We start from the raw sequence: 16797 nt of genomic DNA, 5'->3' as shown, positions 1-16797 counted from the left end.
TGTACAAAGGCTGTACAAAGTAAATAAGTGAATGAAGATGAGAAGGATTGGAAGGTTGTCAATAAGGCATAAGCTGTGAAAGGGAGTTGGGCATCTAGTGAAGCAGAAGGGAGAATGGGAAACATTTTAGGCAGGAAATGGAATGCCATGCAAAAGGTAATTGAAGGAAAATCTACCAGGAAACATAGGTTGAAACCAAATTGAAAGGGATTTAAATGCCAAATAGAATAGTTTGTGATTTTTCTTCAAGGTGGTAGGGAGCCACTGAACCTTATTTATTGAGCAAAGGAGTGACATGGAATATCAATTTGGTAAGTATGAGAGAGGATGAATTAGGGAGAAGGTGGCAATGGGAAAAGAGATAGGAGGACTTAGTAGAATTGTTGCAGAGATAAAATTAACAAGACTTAACGATGGATTATATGGGAATGAGTGAGGGAATATACAGAGTTTAGGATGACTTTGAGATTCCAAATTTTCTGGTGAAGTTAGGTAGATAGATTTCATGAGAAAATAATGACTTTTGTTTGACATAGGTTGACTTTGAGGTGTCTATAATATTCAAGTGGAGATGTCTGTTAGGCACTTGATTACTCAAAATTGGAGCTTAGAAGAGAGGTAAGGGATGGATATGTAGTGCTTTACACACAAATGCTTTCTGAAGGATTGCTGACTGATTTAAGAATTTTATTTGTAAAGATTCTAATTGAACCTATTAGAACCGATCTCTGAGAGAGGGGATTAGAGTCAGGGATTCTAACCTGTGGTCCACTGACCCTTAAGGGATGTATGTATAGATTTGAGGTAAACTTGGCTTAGAAAAAATTGCATCTTCATCTCAATATAACTGATGTCATTTGAAATCTTACTTATTTTAGAACATTGTTCTGAGAACAGGCCTGTTGTCAGATGGTTCAGTGGCCCCAAAACAGTTGAGAACCTCTAATAGAGATGAAAGGCCCACAGTAGAGTTCCTAGAAATACACTATGTAGGGTGGCAGGAAGTGGAGAATGATCCTGCAAAGGAGGCAGAGTAAGAAAGGTGAAGGGGAGAAGCAGGAGAAGATATCACAACAACTCAGAACAGAGAGAGCATCTAGGAGGCCAAGGCTGCAGAGACTCCAAGGAAGACGAGGACTGCAGTAAAAAGCTTATTGGCAGCAGTGCTGAAAGCAGTTCTGGTTGTATGGCAGGATCAGAAATGAGTTTGCAAAGGGGTGAACAGGTGCAAAAGTGACCAAGAACCCAGATGGCTTTTTCTAGTATTTGAATGAAAAAAGGAGGAGTTAGGATAACAGCTTGAAGAGATAGTGGGATAGATTGATGAGATTTCAGACATTGCTGAACAGATGTGGTTTATTAATGTTATTTATTGAGCAAAGGAGTCACATGAAATATCAGTTTGGTAGCTATGAGAAGAATGATTAGGGAGGGTGGTAGAAGTTGGAAAAGAGAGAAGAGGACTTAGTAATTAATTAGTAGTAATGCACATTTGAAAGGTAGTTTCTTCATTGAGAGCTCTGTATTAATGAAATCATAGGTTTGTATCAAAACACAAAAACATGATTTGGGTGAGGTTGATATATTCTGGTTAATTCAACATTCTTTTTAACTTTATTAACTATAACAAAATATTTTTAACATTTTACATTTTTTAACAAAAGTATTTTTAGTAAATGTTTATTGATCACTCTGGTAGAGACTAAGAAGGAAGGAAAGACATTTATTAAGCTCCTACTATGTGTTGGGGGTCTATGCTATACACTGTGAAGGGGAGAAAGAAAAGGAACAAGCTCTTTTTCAAAAGCTTACTATGTGCCAGGTACTGTGCTAAGCACATCACAAATATTATCTCAATTGAGATAATTGTATGCTTATCATAGATTCCTCTAAGACTAAAGCATATATCTTCTCAGTGCAATAAAGAATAGCATGCAGGGAGATAAGTCAGAAGACAGGATCTTTGCTGGCTGAGGATCAGGGAAGTCTCTTTGACTTAGGAGAGAGCAAGCTAGAATGTGGTTCTGTTTGGCTGTAATGTGGAGGATACAATAGGATAGAGAAATGTGAGGGACATCTGAAAAGACTGGTTTGAAACTCTTGGAGAATCTTGGACATTTATTACTATATACTATTACTATATTTATTTATTTGTTTATGGGGCAATGGGAGCCACTGCAGATTTTTTAAGTAGAGTAGTGTGATGAGAGCAATGTACTAGGAAGAGTATTCAGACTGGTATGAAGAATAAATAAGAGGACATGCTGTCCAGGCTGACATAATGGGGGAAAAGTGATGTGTCTCCGAATTAGGATGCTTCTGAGATATTCCAGAGATATAAGGAATAGGAGATGGCAACCAAGGGAGGTGGGGAGAAAGATGTGACCAGATTGCTCCTTATTTAAGATTCCTTTTTGGACTACTTGGGGAGCCTGATGCCTCCTCAAGGTTAAAGGTGTTCGGTGAGGCTGAGACCTTGTATGGTTTTGTACAAAGCCCAAACAAGGTAGATGTGATACTAAAAAAAAGAATCAAGGGATAGGAAGCTAGAAACAATTATTAATTGGAGGAATGAGGGAACTGGAGAAGGGCAGGAAGAGAGTAGAATTAGGGTGAAGACTTTCACAGTTGAGTATTTAACATTTTGCTGTTTCTTCTTGTTGCTTATCTTTGAGTTGGAGATTTTATGGCTAAATGTCTTGGTATTCTTTCTTTTAAGGTCTCGACAGAATTGTAAGAAAGACTTTATTGCACTCATTGTGTCTAATGTCGCTTTCATGCTTCCTTGGCAGTTTGCTCAGTTTATTCTTTTTACACAGGTAAGATGATTTTAATTGGATTTAAGTTTATGTACCATGTGTTTGGTTTTGTAAAATTCTCATATTTTTCCTAAAGAGTAATTTAAGATGTGATGTACTCTTAGGAATTAAAAGTATGTCCAAATTGAGATTATTTATAAAGTTTGACAAAAGATACTAGTAGCCACATGTAGAATATACAAAAATACTGTATTAATTAACTTATCTTAGAAAATTTCTTATTAAAATCTACATTTTCATAATCTTTATTGTGGATTAACTATATGCCTCAGTGGCCATCCCTATATTCTTCATGGCAGGGAAGCTTTGTGGTTCAATTAGTGGCAAGAAATTGTGGCTCTCTGGGGATTATGTGGCTGTCCCCCCTGTTGCAGGAAATGTTTGCTTAAACTCTCATTATATTGAGATGAAGATGCAATTTTTTCTAAGCCAAATTGTGGAGCTTTTCTGGGTTGTGATTTTTAGAGACTCATTATCACTTTACAAGTAGGACTATTGTGGTTATTGCCTCATTCACCATAGGTCAGTAGGTGGTGTGTGGCTAGTGGGAAGAGATAAAAGCACTTCTAGTGAGACTTTTTGGCATTTTGAATTCTCAGCAGAGTTTCTTCCTGTGCATTTGCTGTGCTGCCATAAACAATGGCTTTGACCCATTATGCATTCTGGCAAGTAGGGAGAAAGAAAGGCCCGGGAGTTTGCAGTGATGATTATCACTTTTGATCATCATCATTGCTTCCTGGTGAACTGACTTTTGAGGGAATGGGACTGTGACCTCAGTGTGCTGGAACAATCTGTTTCTCACTAAGGTGATATGCATGTTGATCATCAGCACTTCTCTGCCAAGGGAAAGGGTTTGAACTAGACCTCTCACCCAGGCCTCTCTGTGGCTCATTCTGTACTCTTTCTACTATACCATACTATTCATTCATTCAAATCTCTCATTTTATAGATGGAAAAACAGAGCCCAATGAGGTTGTGACTTTGCATTACTAATTAAGACTGGGCTTTTAGCTCATTATCCTTTCTCCCTTTGTGAATCTCCAGGTATGAGATTTCCTTATGATTGAGAAGGGAAGAGTGATGGTACCAAAGCAGAAATCCTGAAATGAATAAAAGCCCTTTGAATGATAGAAATACAAAATGTTATCAGCTGGGAAGGCATTGCCAATGCATCAATATCTCCAGAATTTATACAACTGGTGATCATTATATAATCTCTTCCTTGCCAAAAGTTTTCAACTCGGCTCATGTTTCAATTTGAATATGTATCAAAATTTTGTATCATGATAATCAATGGGAAAATGAACTTTTATAAATTTGCTAGATTACATTGAGTCTCTAAGCAGGGATATATACAAAAGGATTTCAGATTTTAATTTCAAATTGTGAAAAACAGAAGCAATTTTCCATTAATTATAAAATATTCTTGAGATAATTGTCATAAAAGTTTCTTTATTTTTGAGGGGGTTTTGCACATGTGTGTGGTGCATATTATTTTAGACAACCTTTATAAAAGAATGGAACAGTGAAACCACAACTTTCATTTCCTTCATATTGTTTCTAATGACTCCATGGAAGATTTCTGTTGTGAAAGAAAAAAATACATTGAGGATATTTAGTGAATTTTCATTGTCATATAATACTTGGATTATTAGATTGAAAACCAGTTCTGGGGAAAGCATCATCAGAGAGTAGAAAGTACTTGACTTTAGAGTAAGGCAAGTTTTCTATTCTTGTGTCTTGATGTTCTTGGGCAAGATAATTTCCCTTTGGATGGTGGATTTATTTTTTAAAAACCATAATAACATGAGAGGATTGGCCTAGATGATCTCTCACATCCCTTGTAGTGTGGAAATGATGTGATTCTTTTTCTGTGATCAGGCTAAATTTGGTCAATTTTGTGTATTGAAGCTGCTTATATAGTAACATATTTTGACTGCTCCATTTCTTTTTTATCCCTTATTGAGGGAGTCATGTTATATTTGGTAATTAATAACCTCAGAAGAAATTTGACAACTTTATCCTAAATAATTGTAAAACAATCAACAACTGAATCAACAAACATTCATCAAACAAGACTGTTTATCAGATACTGGGTGATACAAAGATGAAACCATCCCTGCTTCCTAGGATGTTACATTCTAATGAAGGAAGAAACAAGGATATAAATAAATATTTACAGATTAAATAGAGGATAAATACATTTAATACAAAGGAGTTCTAATGTTGTTTGGAAGGGAGAGTACTAGAAGAGCACAAGAAAGGCTTCATTTTTTTTAGGGTTTATAGATTTTGGCATATGTCTATGAATCTCTTCTCAAAATCATGTTTTAAATGCATAAAATAAAACACATAAGAGTAAAAGTGAAACAAATGATATTAAAACCATTTCACAGATCCTGGTTAAGGAACTTGGGTATAGAATATGGAGCAAAATTTTGAAAGAAAAGAAGGATTTTATGCTGGCAGGTTGAGTGGAGAGAGTATGGGGCGTTAGCCAGTGGAAAGACCCTGAGATTGGAGGCTGAGATATATAGTGAGAAGATCTGTTTGTCTGGGAGGGCAGGGTTAGCCCAATGAGGCTGGATTGATTGGAAAGAGGAAGGTTGTGAAGAGTTTTAAAAAATAGAGAGGAGTTTATATTTGATTCTGCAAATACTAGGGTGCCACTAGAATATAATTGTGTTGAAAAGTTATTATGGACAGATTTATGTTTAAGGAAAATGTCACTGCTAACAGGGTGTGGAATGATTTGTAATGGGGAGCAAGCTGAGGTGGCGGGAGCAAGGAGCAGACTCCTGCAGCAATCTGAACAAGAGATGACGACTAGCTATCTAATCACTATGTTCTCATTTTTAACACAAATAAAATGTTGAGTTCCTTGTAGGTAGAGATGACAAGATGAATGATAAAATCAGTCAGCAAGCTTAATAGATTTATTGGGTTTACCCTGTGCTCAGCCTAAGGGATTCCAGTACAAAGAATGAAATAATTGACCTGTAAAGATAGCTGGACATAATAAGCCTGAAGAGGAGTAGGCTCTTTAAATAGGTGAAGGGCTGCTGTGTAGGAGAGGTACTGTTCTGTTGGCCCCAGAGAGCAGAGCCAGGAGCGTAAGGGAAAGGTGGAAAAAGGCCACTTTAGATTTCTCAAAGACAAGTTACCCAGAAGGAAGATGGGCCCTTGAAAGGGTGGTTTGCCTCTTACCTCCTCCCCATTGGAGGTTTTTAAGTAGAGGCTGGACTATGTGACTGTGTCAGAATATTTTTTTTGGACTGGACTAGAAATCCTATGAAGTCTCTTCCAGTTTTTAAAGTTTCCTTATTTGGTGATTCCTATTCTTAAGGAAATATTTACTGAGGGTAATAAGTGTGTGTGTGTGTGTGTGTGCAAGTGTACATATGTATGTGTGTGTGTGGTTATAGACACAAGTGTAAGTTTGCTTATAGATATGAGCATATATGTGTGTATGTATATATACAAATAATGTGTGTATATACTACACATAAATATATTAAGTGAATGCATGTGGTTATAGAATATGTGCAAAATAGGCACAAAGCGTTGAGTCTAGAAGAGCATATACAAATGTCTCACATAAATGACAAACTATAATTTAGCAAACACAACCTTGAAAATTTAGTTATAGATAGGCCCTTCATTGTGCCCCATTTATCTGAAATCCAAATAATATGGAAAACTCAAGCAATTAGAATATTTCTCAATTGATAGTTTAATGATTAATGTTCATGATAATTAATGTTCATTATCATGACTTTATAGTTATCTTAAAGTGTCCTGAGTTTTTGAAAACTGGGGAAATCACATTCATTATTGCAGTGTCTTGCACACAATAGGTATATAACAAATTGTTGTTGAATTCAGTGTAATTTTATGCTATAGTTTTATCAAATCCTACTTTTTTTTAAAAATCAGGGGGCAGCTAGGTGGTGCAGTGGTTAGAGCACCAATCCTGAAGTCAGTAGGACCTGAGTTCAAATCTGGCTTCAGACACTTAACTTCCTAGCTGTGTGACCCTGGGCAAGTTACTTAACCCCAATTGCCTTGGCATAAAAAAAAAAAAATCAGAAATCCAGTATATATCCAGTGTATGTGTGTGTATGGATTTAATTAGTAAATAAGTAAAATTAAATTAATTATGATATATCCCATTCATTCTGGATTAATAGAAATTTACTTTATGCTATCTATACTTAGAGACTAATACTTGACTTTTATTCCTTTCTAAAGGGGCAATATTTCTATTGAAGTGGATCTTTGGAATCATCATTGAGCTTTTATTTAAAACTTCAGAGGATGTTGAGAGATCATTTTGTCAAACTTTCATTTTGTAGATGAGGACAATGAAGTCCAGAGAGAATAAAGTATTGGCCCAATATCCTTCTAGGGAACAAACAGCTAAGCTGAGCTTAGGCCCCAAATCCCATACTCTCCTGCAGTGCTGTGCTGAGTCAGCTCAAGAGCTTTCAGCTCAAGAAAGCTCTCTGGGATTATCTGGCTGTCCCCCCGTCACAGGAAATGTTTGCTTAAACTATTTTAATAGAAGAAAAGATCCTAGGGAAGTGATTACATTTAGGTTGTCATTTCATAGTGTTGGGGTAACTGTACTTTCAGACTTCATTGGAACTTTCATGACTATTGGAATGGTTATGCCCTCCAGCTTTGAAATTTATAATTATACTATACATCTTCATCTTCATGCAAGGGTTGTCCATTTCTTTCCATAATCCTCTATAAAAGGATTTAAGTTTGCCTATTTTCTTTTGTTCAGTATATCACTGCTTTTCCAGTCATATACTTTCTTGATATCTTTTATGCTATTTCTCATATGAAAACCGTAATTCACAATGAACTGCACTTACCACACATCTTTCTATTATCCTTTGAATCACTTTATTCTTCTACAATTTTGATATTCCAGAATTCACAACCATATATTGTTCGCAAGAAGATATTGATAAGGCATTTGCTTGCATTAGTCAGTGCCAGATCACTGCAGTTATTTCAGTTTCTAAAATGTAATCTAGCCTGGTCATCTTCCTGTTCATTTTTGCACTCCACCGCATTGCTCATCTGCAGCTCCAATCTAAGATATTTATATTGATGGAAAAATTGATCTGTATCACCAGCAATAAATGTCAATCTGGACAGTAGACATTTCTGATCCAAGTGTACATGACTGGCTCAATTTCTTTTCAGTGACTTTGTATTACATCCCCATATAGTTCAGGGTCTCGATGCAATCAACACTATCTCATCAAAAAAAAAAAAAAAGGAGCATTTAAAGCTACTTAAAGCTACTTTAAAATTACTGATTGCCATCAGTAATTAATCCCAACTTTATTTAGACTTTACACAGAATACCCTCCTAGTGAATACCTTAGGGAGGAGTACTTGTCTTCCTAGTTAGTACTTTATGTTTGTACTCAGTGGATTATTGAACAAAGTTATCTCCATGGTCTTTGCCATCAATAGGTAATTCCTCTTTTATTTGGACTCTGCATAGAACATCCTCCAGGACACTGAACACCTTATTGGTGAGCATATGCCTTCCTGCTTTATATTTTATATTGATACTCATTATAGCATTGAACAGTTATCTTCATGATCATAATTACTGTAGATTCTTATATATGATTTTAATATAACATGGGAATTCCTTTATTATAAAAGTGTTTAAGATTGCATTTTAGTCAAATAAGTTGTCAGATGCTTCTTTGAACTCCACTAATACAGTCTTATCCTTCTATATCCATTTTACTGTGTTATGTTACCAGGCATATGCCTTATAGAAGGAAATGAAATACAAAATCTTCCCTGTTCTCATTTTGTGTTTGCATCACCCTGAATATGTGTGTGATTATTCTCATAAAGTTTTTATAAAGATGAAAAAGTGGAAATATTGGTTGATAGTTATTCTTTTCTTTTTTGTTGTTGGGTAAAGATAATGTTTCTTGTCTTCCTCCCCTCTGAAGAGCAACTTTGAAACTTTGTATGTGCCATGATTTGGTACAGTTTTATTTATCAGGTAATGAACCATCTTTAGAGGAATAGGAATGTTGTTCAATCCAATTCAGCTCTGTTTTCTCCTTGTAGAAAATTATATAATGCTGAACATCACTTCCAAGAATATATGTATATCCCCTATTTCTTTCCTCATCTTCTTACTATCCAGTGGGCTCTTGCCCTTTTCCTCTTATATGTGCATAATTAGCCAGAAATGTGGAAAGAAATCCCTTATGCCATGAGGTCCCAAGGTTTCTCTTCCTCCTTATTACACCTTTGTTTCTTCTCTTTTTTGCTCAGCTTGCAGAGTGTCTTATCACACTCATTTCCTCATAATGTGACAATAGGCAAAAATGTGCCTTTTTAATCAGTGAAAAAGCATTCACTTCTTTAGCAGCCTTAACATTAAGATTTTGTAAACAGGCACTTTTTAGATAATTTATATCTAAGAACATCTATGATACTACTCTTCCTCTGAGTCCTTAGTGTGTTTCAAAGGTCCTCAGCTGATACAGAAGGGAACCCATATATCTCTTATTCCATCCTCTTGTTACCTTACCCCTCCTGCCTTGAATTCACATTTTTATTAAGAACCATGAAAATGGCAATGATTTCATAATTCTAGATATACCTATAAAGAATAATCTAGATTTTCCAGAGCTACTATTTTCCCCAGTAGACTCTGACTTAAGAGTTAGTATCTTACAATGCAGCTTGAAATGATCAGTCCATTCTTGATAGTGCTTTCTTCTGTATGTTAAGTGAAGTGAAGAAAGATTGCAGAACCTGTTCCTATCACCCCACTCTGGTCCTGTCCTCCACCAAGTACTGATCCCTGGACTTTGAAACCATCACTTAAGAATTGTTGCCATAGGACTGAGGAACATCCATCCACATTGTCCTGCCCTTGTGGACTTATTATGGGAAACGGCTCAGGCCCTAAAAATGATTATACTGTAATCCACTTTCCCTCTCCCTTCCCATTTATGATTTATGTCTAAAATCTCTACCTTTGCTGCACTTAAGGGAAGTGGTTTATCCTTGATCTCTAAAATCTGTCTGTAGGCCAATCTTATGCAGCTCCATTTATTCACACTTTAGGGACCAAGACAATTATTAACGTTAATTAGGGGTGGCAGTTTTAAGGGGAGGATGTAGAAATGAAGCCTTGAACTTCCCAGTTTGTGGGGTTAAGGGACTAGGTGACACTGGATCTTTTTCTAGAGTTCCAGCTCATCTCGTGTGGCAAGTTCAGTGCTTTGATCTAGCTCTGTTGTCAGACCTGGCTTTTGATCAAACCCACCTTTCACTGTGAGGACTGTTGCAGGAACCCTTTTCTTGATCCAGATCACTTTGGTAAGGCCAGATCACTTTTGGGGGGCATACAGATTGGCCTTTGCAGGCTTTTCTTTTTGATAAATCCATGTCTAGCTGTGGACTGTGAGTTCTCCCTTTTATAAACACATCTGGCTTTAGACTGTGGGTTTTATTTTCTGCACATGGTAAATTTTGTTTAAAAATTGCTTACATTGTTGATGTTGTATGTGGTTGAAACTGGTTGGAATTAACAGTTTAATTGTATGATTGATTAGAGTTGTGAAATGTTTACTTTTGCAGCTTAAGTGGATTGTTAGCCCAGTATGGATTACTTGTACTTGTGTTGTCGTATTCTTTTATAATGTGCTTGTATCTGTGTGTTGTGTGTCCCTAGTTAACTTGTGTTATTTTATTCTCTCTGAGTATTCATCTTTAAAATGGGACAGATGTGTGGCAGAGGTAAAGGGGATATCGAGGCAATTCCCCAACTATCTCCCAGAATGAACAAGGGTCTTTCAAAAGTATAAGAAACATGGTCTTGGCTGTTCCTCTTGTCAGGATTAGATTGATTTGACTAGTGATTTGACTTGTGACAGCCTTAGACAAGCTGTCATCGTGGTGGCTTTGAGAAGATCAAATTTAGAGTTTTTAAGGCAGAAACTTGTGAATAAGGGAAGTCAGCTTCTTGAATGGAACAATTATAATAGTATTTAGAGATAAAGGAAATAGACCATAGATCTGATTTAGAATCAGTGAAAGAAAGGATTAAATCATTTGAAAATCTTTTTAACATTCCCCAAAATCACCCAGGTACCTAAACTCTACCTTTTTTTTACCAATAGGCTCCTCAGCTGCTATGTTTTCATTCAAGGCAGAATCCAAAATCTTGGTACACAGTGTTAGGTATGGTTCAGTACCCAGTTTCTGCCTTACTAATTTCCAATTTTCTCAGCAGTTTTTGTCAAATAGTGAGTTCTTATCCCAAAAGCTGGGGTCTTTGGATTTGTCAAACACTAGATTACTGTAGTTATTGACTATTTTCCTTGTGAACCTAACTTATTAACACTGATTGACTACTCTATTTCTTAGCCAGTACCCAGTACCAGATGGTTTTGATGTTCGCTTAAGCTAAAAAGTCTTAGAGCCCAAATTTGAATGGAGATCTTTGCAAGCTCAGTATTCTTTTCAGCAATTCAGACAAGCACTGGTCAGAAGCCTAATATGATGAAAAAGGCCTTCCGTCTTGCTGCTGCCACTTCCTTTATAAGATGGAAGGATTGCCTGAGATGACCAAGATAACCAGTGAGTTTTCTTCTAGTTATAAATGTGATCCTAAATCTTCACACGCTGGTGAGTCACACAGATAACATATTTTTATTCATTTGACCCAAGGATCTCTCCTGAACTCCCATATCACCAACTCCCTGTCAGACAGTTTGCACTGGCTTTTATAAAAGCTTCTCAAACTCTGAGAACTTTGTCTTCTCCCCTGACTTCAGTCCTCTACTGAATGCCCCATTATTGCTGAGGCTACCAGCATTCTAACAGAATTTCAGCATTATTCTGACTTTCCTCTCATACTACTCACCCAGTTAGCCAGATCCTGTTAATTCTATCTCCATAATATCTCTTGTGAATAACATTTATCTGTACTCATAAAGTTTTCCTTTCCCAGTCCCTCATGACTACTCACCTGGATGACTATAATGGTTTCCTAATTGGTGCTCTTACCTCAAGCGTCTTCCAAATTTAATCCATCTTCCACACAACTGATTTTTCTTAAATGCACATCTGACTATGTAATTCCTTACTTATCTTACAGCTGTAAGTCAAGGATCCAACCTGGATCAAGATCCACCTGTGACACAGACACTCCCTTTCCCTTTCTCTCTTTTCTTCTTCCTTCTCCTCTTTCCCCCTCCTTTCCCTTTCCCTCCCATTAACATCCAGTCTTCCTTATCTCATATTATCATAGATTCAGCTCCTTAAATGTTAACTACCTTCACAAAACTATTTCCCTTCAGCTGAAAAGTTTCTCAGACCCAGCTGGTAATATTTTGTAATATTTTTGTGGCACTTCTGCTCCTTTATTTGCTTTATTCTTTATTGACTCATCTGACTAGTAAAATAGAAATTTCTTAAGGGCAGGAGCTGTCTGATTTAAAGTAATATTTTTCTACCATGCCTATCATAGGGCTTTGCACATAATTGACAATTGATAAATAATTTCAAGTGCATCATGAACATACACATTATATACATACATATTACAAGGAAAAGTAAGAAATATTAAGAATTGAATCTAGAAAGAAAATTGCATCTTTTGGGGGAAATAAATTGAAGATCTAGATACAGGCAGAGCTGCTGAACTGGTTGGGTTCTAAAAGACAAAAGGGGAAGGGATAGGGAACTGGACTTGGTCACAGTCCTGGACTGGAATCCTTTCTCTGACATGCAGAAGTGGATAAGCAAGGGCCAGTCTTTAATCATTCTCAGTGTCCCAGTTTTCTCATAGTAAAATGAGGTTAATGATACCTACCTGATAGTTATCTCACAGGGTTTCTGTGAGGCTCAAAGGAGAGAATGTATATTGGAAGTGTTTTACAGAACTTCAGGTGATTGGTCAATGTCAGCTGTTACTGTTATTGAAGTAATCATCTGCTCCTTTTGGTGGATAACATTGTGCTGATGGCCTGAAACCCTGAAACATTGCAAAGCATCCTATATGGGTTCTGTAATCACTCAAAAGAATTCAGGTTTTTCCAAAAGGAAAAACCAGGTGGAGGAAGACTGTCTTTACAGATGTCCACAAAACCCTATTCTGATGCCTTGGAATTGTGTGGAGATGACTCTGGGTTCTTGAAGGCAGAACTCTGTCAGACTCTGCCTTGAGTATGATCTGGGAGAGACCAAGACTCTTTTTGAGGACCTGCCTAACTAAAAATGGAGATGCTGGCTCCTCTGAAGAGGAGAGAAAAATGGAAAGAGCCACCTCTAGGGTGGCTAGCCTCAGCAACCCATGAAACAAACAAAAAAAATGCAAAATGGCGCTTAATATGTTGGTCCTTTTCTTCTTCTATAGTGAGTAGTAAACTGGCAGAAAAGAGGGCAGAAGGTGCTTTGAGTGAAAGATTTAAGTCCTCCATAAACTTGAACTTGGCTGTTGGTATTCTAGATATTCTTTATCCACTCATCAGAGAATGGACATATTGTAGGAATTGAATCATATCAGTCTTCACGTTCTTGTATAAATGATACAAGAAGGCAAAAATAAATGACACTAACCAGAAGCGTGGATCAGAGGCACACTTTGGAGAATCAATTATAACAATTAGTGGAATTGGTTTTATACTGTATTCAAAGTCAAACAAGTAGCATTATTTTATGGAACATTTGATCTTCTTACTGTTGTAGTCCTTATGACATTTTTTGAAGGCCATTGTAGAAAAAAAGTTATTTACTTACTTCTATTGTAGAAGATGGAGAGAAATTATGTAAAGTAATTAATAAGATTCTACAAATTAGACATCCAAATTCCTATGCAAAAATGGGATAGATGAAGATGGTGAAAATTATAGTGAAAAACATGAGTCAGGAGGACAGGTTGCAGAAAAGACGTAAGCCCATATAATATGAATACTTTTTCTGACAAAAGAATTAACAGACATTGTATATTACGGGCACTGAATTACAACAATATTAACATGAAATTTTGACAGTTGGAAAATGATAAATTCAGAATTTCAACTTGTTAGATCAAAAGTCAATATTAGACTAAAGTTTTTAAAAAGAATAAAAATGAGAAGCAAATATGGCATTCTTTTGAATCAACTTAGTTCTTATCATACAAGTTATTGATAATGAGAAAATGTAATTAAGTCAGTCTCCTTCTTTCAGCCTTGTATTTATCATCTGTAAAAGGATAATATTAGCACCTACCTCCAAGGCTTAGATAAGTATAAAAGGAAATAATAGTTGTAAGATACTTTGCAAATTTTAAATCAGTATTTAAATGCTAATTATTATTACCATTGAGAAAGAAAGGTATTGGAAGAGTAGTATTACTCCATGAAACAAAGAGCAGTAGTGGGTAGAACACCAATTTCAAGAAAGCACAAATTAATTAAAAGCACAAACAAAGTCATTGCAAGAAGGTTTCAGAGTGCAAATAGATGAAAGACAACCAGTTGAAAGAAAGTGAGAAAAATCTGCAGATTTTTAAATAATAAACTTTTGCATTATCAAGATCAATAAAATCACTACACTTAAATTCTGACATTATAATCCTGATTAATCTTTCAGAATTAGAGATTCTACTAAATACAACAAGTAGAATGTATATGAAGAGATCAGTACTGGAGATAACGTAATTATGAAGGTGTTAGGATATTGATTCTTGAAAGATGGGTTGTAGGCGAGTTGGGCTATACCAAAGATAGAAAAAAAAATGGACTTTTTAATAAAAAAAAAAGGGCAGTGGAGAGAATATCAGTAATTATTGACCTTATGGTAATTCTCCTATATCTAAAAGTTTTAAGAATCATCGATATATGCATCACAGGCATTTGTTGATGAGATTATTAATTGGGAATAAAGCAGGCTTTCACAAATAATCTTCCACAGTAGATCTCAAATTTACCTTCACATAATTGACAGAAAGATGCAAAATGCTACACATCCTACTGTGCTTAAATGTATATTTATTATAAAATATTTGTATCACAAAATAATGCCTTAAAAAATCTCTTCCAACAATTTATCTCCAATGCATAATACCTTGTAACAGGGGTGGGGAACCTTTTTTTTCTGTCAAAGGCCATTTGAATATTTATAGCATCATTTGCAGCAATACAAAATTACCAACTTAAAGAACTCAAGTAGTTGGAGGTTGTTGCCACCTGCAATTGCTTTGGCAAGACCAGACCAAATAAGAAGGCCTGTGGGTTGAACATTCACCACCCTTGCCTGTAAGATGTTAAGAGAGAATCTTATTCTTTGACCCTTTGATCATAAATATGTAATAAAGTAAAAAATAGCAGGTACATGTATGCTTGATGAAGATGTTCGTGGTGCTAGAGGAGGTCAAACATTCTAAGTTGAACATAGATTACTTATGGATGATGAGGTTCCTCTAGATATGTTTGCAGATGACATTGTGGTGCCTTGGGACATTGCAAAACATCTCAGAAGAGATCTGAAACCATTTAAAGGAGTATGGTCTGTTCATTTATATAGGAAAAGTCAAGTGGATGAAGAATATTTCTTACCAAATTATGATATGCATTTGAGAGTTTTTCTGTTAAACAAGACAAAGAAAATGGACTGTTATTATTTTCAGGAAATTATAAAACATTTATAATAACCCCGAACTTTCTCTGGAAACAAAAGTTCATCTTAATACTTGTATTGCATGATTTTAAGACTTGAAAAACAACAATTAAAAATTAATCATCTCATAGAGGACAATAGGCACATATTGGTTGTGAACAAACTGCAACAGAGGACTTCAGAGTAGAATAGGAATAAAATATGTTATCACAGAAATGAATGATTATAGAAGCATTTAGCTGTTCATATATTTAGAACATAGGCATACTGCTCAGGTGCTCTACTGATGTCCTTGAAATTTTAGAAAATGAGGTAGGCTTCCAGCATATTATCTAAATCCTCTCTCTCATGGTGAGTTTAGGAGAAGACAGAGATAATAGATTATCTTGGCAAACTAGATTGCTTAAAACCTGCCTCATTTGAGTAAGCATTCATATTTATAAAGTCATTTGAGTTTTGAATGTTATAGGCAGTTGTATGGACAACATATAGATCTACTTTACTGCTACATCAAATTTGGATACTTTATGAGTGATGAATGAAGTTCAGTTTTTAACCTGAGAATTAACTTGAAAATTTAATTTGAGAACCCGTTAATATTTGAAGTGTTAACTTGAGAAGTGGAATGGGCTAGATTATCTCTGGGGATTGTATATACTTTGATATTTTCAAATTTTGAATTGAAATTACAAGTAAAATGAATATTTCTGTATGCAAAGTAGAAAAGAAAGAATTATACATGAAACTAAATATTAAATAAAACTAGATTTTCCTTGTGTGCAATAAATTCAACATACTTTTCATAGTTAGGCTTTTGTTTCTTTCTGGCATTCTTTGCTCTCTGCACATGTCTTTTTAAAGATGTCTCAGTAACTTAAGTTTTTTTGGCAGTCTTATTGCTTGCCTCCTTTCAGTGCTACTTGCCCCATTACCTCCCTAAAAAAACATTTTAAATAGGCATATTCAAATACAACAAATTTCTATAATTTAGGTTTTATTCTGTTTATTAGTCTAGTGTATCTCGCTCTCTACAAGGTATGGATAACTAGTTTCTCAGCAGTTCTCCAAAATCATCCTTGGTCATTTAATTCATTAGAGTTCTTAAGTCTTTCAGATTTGTTCTTTGTAACATTTGTATTGTATAAATTTATTCTACTTATTTAATTTGGCAGCAAGTTTATGCAAATCTTGCTAGGATTTTCTAAAACCTTCCCTTTTGTCATTTTAGTATTGTGCAATAATATTTTATAAAGTTGATGTACTATAATTTGTTTGGCCATTCTAATTTTAGGGTTAGTTTTAAATT

The 16797-nt window shown here is 35.5% G+C and overlaps 1 protein-coding gene across 1 annotated transcript in view; it reads left to right on the top strand.

Moving 5' to 3' along the window:
- Positions 1-16797, top strand: part of LOC127550461 (probable C-mannosyltransferase DPY19L2) — a 144249-nt gene that overhangs the window by 60288 nt on the left and 67164 nt on the right. The window contains exon 9 of the mRNA XM_051979448.1: positions 2720-2819. Within this exon, the coding sequence (XP_051835408.1) occupies positions 2720-2819 (100 nt within the window). The remainder of the gene's footprint in view (positions 1-2719; positions 2820-16797) is intronic.

Source organism: Antechinus flavipes, chromosome 1 (assembly GCF_016432865.1).
Source record: "Antechinus flavipes isolate AdamAnt ecotype Samford, QLD, Australia chromosome 1, AdamAnt_v2, whole genome shotgun sequence".
Lineage (NCBI taxonomy): Eukaryota > Metazoa > Chordata > Mammalia > Dasyuromorphia > Dasyuridae > Antechinus > Antechinus flavipes.
Note: the sequence above shows the minus strand (reverse complement) of the source record. Positions and strands in the feature narration are given on the sequence as shown.